The following is a 7,074-nucleotide window of genomic DNA, read 5'->3' as shown; positions in this document are numbered from 1 at the left end:
CCAGTTCTCACTGTCCCATTCGGAGGTTAAGCAACTTTCCTGAGATTGCCCAGCTAAAACCCGGTGCCCAAGCTTGACTTAACCTCTGAGCTAGAGAGCCAAGACAGGGCTCTAACGCCTACAGAGAAAGGCGACAAGGACCTTGCTGTCCTTTATCCACATCGTTTATTTTTTAAAATTACTTAACTTTACTTAATTTGACCAGAGAGGGACAGAATGAGAGAGGGAAAGTGAGAAAGACACTAGGACTTGAACTGCAGTCAGCCGTGTGGAAGTCCAGTGCCCTTAACCACCAGGCCACTTGCCGCCCCCCACGTTGTTCATTATTTTTTTAAGAGGTTTTTGCCTTGGGTGTGTGGGCTCAGCCAGAGAGAGAGAGACAGAGAGGGTGAGAGGAAAATGAAAAATCACCCCACACCCTCCCCTTTCCATGAGATAGCGGGTGGCCACACTGTACTCCCTTCTCCTCCATTCTCCTCCAGGGATCTTGGACATGCAAGCACATGCACTCTGAATGATTTTCAAGTCACGGGGTCCAGGATTCAAACCATGGTTAGCCACGTGGGAGTCCAGCGACACCGCTATGCCATCTGCTGGCCCCTCTACATCCTTTGTTGAACCTAGAGCCTGCGGCATGGCTCCACAAGGACTCCCGGACAGAGTGGAGCTGCTTCTGGGGACACTCGTGTTACTTCTAAGACTCAAGACTTTAAAATAAACAAAAACTTTAGGAGCCCACAACCTGTGGTTGGAGACACCACCTGGTCTAACCCTCCTGGCTCAGTTAGGGTCCCTCCATCCAGAAAGTGGCTCTGCCAACCCTCATCCAGGCTCCCCTTTGCACAGAACACTGCTGGCCCACACTTGTCAACACTGTAGCAAATGCTGTGCGGGGAGCTCTCCCAGTGCCCATATCTAGCAGGGGAGGCTGACGCTGGAAACAAAGACCCCCAGAAGAAAGCGTAAATGGGCCAGCCCCGTGGCCTGGGAGTTAAGGGAGCCAGATCCCACATGGCTGCCTGCAGTTTGAATTCCCACCCCAGTGGCTTGAGAAACAGGCCAGGCATGTATGCCTCCCTGCTCCAAATCCCAACCGGATGGAGAAAGCTGTTTCTCTTTGGCTAACACAAGTGTCCCTCGGCAAAAAAAAAAAAAAAAAAAAAAAACTGATTTGGTCATTGTTTATTTTGCCAGAGGGTCTATGCAGTTGCCAGAGACAGAGGAGAAAGCAGCCCCCATGAGGAACGGTCAGGCAGCAATCCCTTCTCATCTCTCCGTCCTTTCAGGACTTCGGGCACACATGCACATGTGCCCAGAGTTTCTCGAGCACCAGCAGAAGGTGTCTGGCAAAGACAAAACAGACTGGGCGAAGCCCTCGCCTTTCACAGAAGTCTGTCCTAGACGATCTGAAGAAATGCACTTGATTTGGCTCAAGCCCACACGTAGAGCGGGCTGGGCTGCCCCGGCGGTGCTGGTTGGAACAGAGAGCAACGTGGTCTGTAAGACAGAGTCTGCATGCATGGGGCAGAAACGGTGCCCCATCTGTAATGTGTGACCCGTGAACGCTTTTGAGGGAATGCTCAAGTGCTGGGGAAGGCTGGTCCTTGGGTGTGCTGCGCATTCCTGACCCCTTGTCCGCATGACAGCCCACACAGCAAACCCATCCCTCACAGAGGCCAATCACCAGGTCCCCTTACATGCATGTCCTGGTGCTGAAACTGCAGGCATCGGCTGTCCCTAAACCCTGCTCCTGGCCAGGGGAACATGAGGCTGAGACCGCCCCCCTCCTCCCCGAGACCAGGGCTCCACCAGGAAGGGGATGGGTTCCAACAGAGATGGCTGCAAATGGGCCTCAAAGGACAGCTTCCTCCTAGCCCATGAGAATGGGCATCTCACTGGACAGGCAAGGAAGTGACAAGTGCCTAGCCAAGGTCATGTCCTGGGGGGTCGGGGGCTGGAACCTCCAGGAGTCTACCTTTCTGCTACCTCCCTCCTTTGTTTTTCTGGGGCTGTTCTCTTCTCCAGAGTCAGCAACCTGCTACCCTAAGGCATTGCAGGGCCCACCCCACTGGAGGAAAGAGCAGCCCCAGCCTCGGGAGGAGGCCTGGGCCTCAGAATGACTTATTGGGCAGGTTCACAAGTGCCTGTAGGGCTTCCCTACAAAGGGGAAGGTGCCTGCACTTGTCCAGCACCGCAGGGCTGCAGCCTGGATCTCCCACTGCTGCTGAGGCCCAGCGCCCAAGGGCCGAGCTCACATCAGTTCCATCTGCGAGGCTGGCCCGGGGATGTGGGAGGTGGCCCCTGACAGCCAAGGTCAGTGCCGTGTTAAGGGAAATGCCAGCATTTGGCCACCTCCCGTGGCAGCCATCAAACCACTGCAGACTGTAGGATGAGTCGGGCAGGGCCCTGGTCACCCAACTAAAGCTTGCTGCTGGCCACTCCTGGGCACATAGCTAGAAAAACAAAAATGAGCCTGGGAGCAGGGCTGCCGTGGTGCTTTAAGGCGGTGCAGGGGAGGGGACAAGCCTGGCACCCGTGCAGTTTGCAGTGGAGATGAGCCAGCCTCCCTGAGCACACTGGAGCGCTCTGCCCCAGCTGTCGTACACGTCCCTGCTGCACCCAGGTGTCACTGTGCATGGGCTTTGGGTGACAAACTCTTTGTCCACCCTGCCCTTGCTGCACTTTCCTGACCCCCTTCCTGAGAACTCAAGGGAGGACTCCGCCCTCAGAGATGTGAGAACCAGGCCCGGTGTGAGCTGTCGGCCTGGCCCCAGGCTCCACGCCACAAGCTCCACTGAGTCACCTCTGCTCGCTCACTCCCAGTTCTCCGCCCAGGAGGGCTCACTCTGCCTCCCCGACTGGGGAAGCCCTGTCCCCGAGTGAGGTGGAAGAATCCAAAGTCACGCAGCAGGTTACGGAAGCTAGAGCGCCAGCTGTCCCCTGGAATCTCAGCAGGTCACAGGTCCCCTGAGGAGCCACTGACGTCTCCAATCTCAGGGCTCTCCCCTGAGACGCAAAGCGATGGGAGATGATCTGAGGGCAGAGTGACCAGGCAGAAGGGCGGGAGGGGGTAGAGTAGCTGCAGAGGCCTTGGGTTGGTTTCAGCAGGCAGGGGCACGGGGCTGGCCTCCTAGCCCAGGCCCTGCAGCTCTGCCTCGGACTTGGCATGGCCCAGGGGCCGGAGAGTTCGGAGGGGTCGGCCCTCGGGCCCACAGTCCTGCTCCTCGTAGGTGGGGTTCAGGCGGCCCATGTCCAGCGGGCAGAAGAGGCTGCGCTCAGCCCCAGCGTGGCTCTCCACCAGGGCCTCCAGGCTGGGGAACTCGGCCGGCAGGTGCTAGGAGAGGAGGGGGCTTCAGCTCCAGTCCTCCTCCCAGCGGCTCAGGCAGGAACCAGCCACCCTCTCCCACAGTCTGCTCATTTCAGAGAGCAGGAAACAGAGCCGAGAGAGGTCACAAGCACTGCTGTGACACAGCCACATGCCATCTCGTTCCCCTTCCCAGCCTGGCAGGGCTGAAGCATTCTGCTTGGAAGTAAGGGTGTACCTGTGGGCAGGATGAGACTCTAGGGTGGAGACTCAGAGGCTGTGTGAGCTTAGGCAAAACCCCTGCCCTCTCTGAGTCAGTTTCCTCCTCTGCTAAGAACAGGCAGACTTTTGAAAGCCAGGATCCCTACAGAAATGTGAGGCATAACCCCAGCCCCAAAACAGGACCTCAACCACCAGATACCTCCCCATCCTCCAAGAGCCCTTAGGTCTGGGGCGAGCAGGCAGGGTTGGACCAGTGTGGGTGGGCCCAGCTGAGCCAATAAGGAAGGAGGGGGCCCTGGGGAGAGCCAGATAAGAGGCAGGGCCTGAGAGAGCCAATGGGGAACAGAGATGAGGAGGAGGCAGCACAGGACCTCAGTGGTTAGAAAAGACAGGCCAGGGGCTGGGGGCCCAGGTCATCACACTCACCTCCAGGCAGTAGCGGCCCAGGTGGTTCCGGAAGACCTGGTGGGGCACCACGCCACACTGTGTCCGCACTGACAGGCACCACTGGCCACTGGCCCCCGGTTCAGGCCATAGCAGGAAGGCCCCAAGGACGTCTCTGCGCAACAGGGCAAGGGCACAGGACCTGGGGACAGAGGGCAGAGGCTGGAGGCAGCACCCCTAACCAGCCTCAGGTTGCTCCCTGGGCACAGGACAGCCCCAAAGCCCTGTGGCAGCCTGAGGATCAAACGCCCTGAAAAATGGGTTCCCGGAGTAGCCACTCAACGAAAGGAAGCGTTAGAAGCTTAAGTGCTTCCTAAGGGGTCCAGAATTGCCGACCACGTCAAGACCCCATCAGAAGAGGGGACTGAGGACTAACACCGACGGGGCTCAGGCTCCATGACAGGCCAGGCACAGGGCTTTACCTGAATCACTCCGTGTGGTCGTTTGCAGCCTGTGGTGAAGGTCCTTTCGTTATCCCCATTTTACAGCCGAGAAAACAGGCCCAGGACGGTGAGTCCCGGAGTTTGGGAGCACTCTGACCCCTCATAGGAACGTGCACTTGTCAGGGCCCCGGGGAAGCCCGCAGTCAGTTTCTCTGCCAACCCCAAGGGACAGGGCATCAGGCCAGGCCAGGCCACCCTACCTGGAGACGCCAGCAAAGGCCCAGATGTTCTCTGTCAGGCTGCCCTCGCCCTCTACCAGGCACAAGGGGCCACCAGGACTCCGGGGCCATGCCTCCCATGCGGCAGGAACTGTGGAGACCAGCCAGGGCTCAGAGGGAGGGGGCCAAGCCCTCTCATGGCCGGCTTGCCTGACTGCCACAGGCCCCATCTCCCTCACGTCTGTCTCCTCACCATGCCCCCTCCCTGCCTGCTGCGCATATCCAGCCCCCATAGACCCACCCACACAGGCACCCCTCACTCGCCAGTTAAGGTTCACAAGTAGCCGGTCACCTGCACCAGCCCTCAGGCACAGACCCGGGACACACTCACACACACGCGCACACCCAGGCAGGACTCGGAGGTATAGACCCAGCCTTGCAGGAATGGGACGTACGCTCATGCCCACCGTCCCCAGTGGCACAGGTGCACAAGCAACTCACAGGCCTCCCGGGCGAGCAGCTGCAGCTGGGTCTCGTAGGTGCAGCCTCGGTAGGCCCCCGAGCGGATCACCTTGCTGCGGATGGCCTTCTTGCGCACCAGCGTGGGCGAGCAATAGGGATTTCCTAGGCGGGCATGGCGGGAGACCCCACGGCTTTCCAACTCCGGCAGCTCCTTCTAGGGCACCAAGGAGGGGTCCGCGGGCAGGCAGACTAAGGTCCAACAACCTCGGGCCAGGCAACCCCAACTGAAGTCCACCCCCAAACCCTCACCCAGTTCCCTTGCCCATTGCCCACTCCCTGGCAGGGAGCTGCATACCCCACTGCCCACTGGCCCCTCTGCAGGCAGCCGCCGGAAGGAGACCAGTGCATGGACGTTTTGTGAGAGCTGATCGCGGCCGAAAGGCTCCCGCACCAGGCCAGGGGGGCCTCCAGGGCTGGACGGTGGCTTCGGAGGCATGTCCCCTGCAGGCCCTGGGTAGGTGTCAGGCTGTGCCCTCTCCTCGGGGTGCTGTAAGAGGTAAGCAAGCTGGAAGGAGCGGCAGAGCAGCAGATGCAGGATCTGGACCTGGGCAGGGCAAAGAGGCAGGCTCAGTTGTGGAAAGTCTCCAAGCATCCACTCTCAGGCCCTCACCACGGTGCAGTCCCTCAGCTCGACGTGCTCTTCCCCATTCTCCATGAGAAGACTCCTACTTATCCCTCAAACCTCACCACAGCACAGTCTCCCCGCAGCGTCCTTTACTCACATCGCAGACACTGAGCACCTGCTCCGTGCCGGCTGTTGTGCTGGGAGCAGAGAGTGTAGCCGTGGGCCCCTGCGCTCCTGCCCTGGGTTACACCCACGTCCTGTGGGAGTCCGGCTCTCTGCCCTCTCAGAGAGCTGCCCCATGGTCAGGCCTGGGTTCCAATCCCGATTCTCCCTGAGGAGCTGCCTGTGGCCCTGGGAAGGGCATGACATTCCCCCCCACCCCCCGGTTTCCTCTTCCCCACCTGCCTGTGCTCCTTTGAGGAGTTAATGAAGTGGAGAAAACTCCCCACGGAGGCCTTGTGCCCACCTGGGGCCAGCACATTTTACTCGCCACTCGTACTGCCCGACAGAGCGTGTGGGACCTGAGTGCTTCAGGAGACAAGAGCCACGCCCCAGCCACCTGTCAACCACGGACCCGGCAGGGCTTGCTGTACAGGCGCGAGGGGAAAGGCGTGCCGGACAGAACCCACCCAGCCTCCTGTGCCCGGCTGCCAGCCTCAGCTGTTCACGACAGGCACGCTGGCTTGGACCTCACAGATCTACCTGTCCACCCACAGCTGCCACCCAAACACATAGCTGTGCACTAAAGCAGTTCGGGTCCTGGACCAGTCTCTGCTCTCAAAGAACTCCAGGGACTGAGCAATGACAAAGTGCGGTCCGTGTGGCAGGATCCCTGCGGGCAGAGTGGTCTAGGGAGCAAGGCGGGCTTTGCACGCACATGGACCAAGCCTTGAGGGGTAAGTGTGCGTGTGTGAGATGAGGGGAGGGGCGCTCCAGGCAGAGCTCCCAGCCTGAGCAAGGCCTGGTGGTGTGCACCTGCCCTGGGGCCAGGTTCCCACCTCCGAACCTGGGCAGTGCTGAGGCCACTGACCTGCTCTACAGGGTGTGTGTGTGGGGCAGACCTGCGGCAGGAGCAATGGGTAAGGGGGGAATGCCTCCTGGGGGCTCAAGTCAGCCCTCGAGGGCCCCCATCCCTGGAACCTGGCCAGATTCCAGCACGGCTCCCATTCCGGCCTGGGGCCCCAGATACCTCCCCGGGCTGGCTGCCCACAAAGAGGTGGCAGAAGAGCCTGCTGGCTGGGCTCCGTGGGTTCCGGGCGACAAAGGCGAACTGGCAGTCGGCGGGGCACCAGGTGGAGTAGAGTATGCGCCTCAGGGCGTGGGCCATCAGCAGTACCTGGGAGCAGCAGCCGTGGCTCCATGAGTCTCTGCCCGGCCAGCCAGACCTGCAGCCGCGCCTTGGGCCGCCCACCCAGC

The 7,074-nt window shown here is 60.3% G+C and overlaps 1 protein-coding gene across 3 annotated transcripts in view; it reads right to left on the bottom strand.

Annotated features, from left to right (window-relative positions):
- Nucleotides 1-1,260: 1,260 nt before the first annotated feature.
- Nucleotides 1,261-7,074, bottom strand: part of SH2D5 (SH2 domain containing 5) — a 7,849-nt gene continuing 2,035 nt past the window's right edge. Inside the window, exons 5-10 of one of the 3 annotated variants that reach the window (XM_027770599.1) lie at nt 6,848-6,928; nt 5,389-5,637; nt 5,073-5,247; nt 4,614-4,722; nt 3,953-4,112; nt 1,261-3,334 (exon numbers count right to left, since the gene is read on the bottom strand). In XM_027770599.1, the coding sequence (XP_027626400.1) occupies nt 3,131-3,334; nt 3,953-4,112; nt 4,614-4,722; nt 5,073-5,247; nt 5,389-5,637; nt 6,848-6,928 (978 nt within the window). In that variant the 3' untranslated portion in view covers nt 1,261-3,130. Of the gene's footprint in view, nt 3,335-3,952; nt 4,113-4,613; nt 4,723-5,072; nt 5,248-5,388; nt 5,638-6,847; nt 6,995-7,074 lie in introns of all 3 variants that reach the window. The other 2 variants (XM_027770600.1, XM_006145186.3) reach the window with 2 other exon arrangements.

The sequence above is a fragment of the Tupaia chinensis genome, unplaced genomic scaffold, assembly GCF_000334495.1.
Source record: "Tupaia chinensis unplaced genomic scaffold, TupChi_1.0 Scaffold000146_1, whole genome shotgun sequence".
NCBI classification, from domain to species: domain Eukaryota; kingdom Metazoa; phylum Chordata; class Mammalia; order Scandentia; family Tupaiidae; genus Tupaia; species Tupaia belangeri.
The sequence above is the reverse complement of the archived record's forward strand: the minus strand, read 5'-3'. Positions and strand labels throughout refer to the sequence as shown.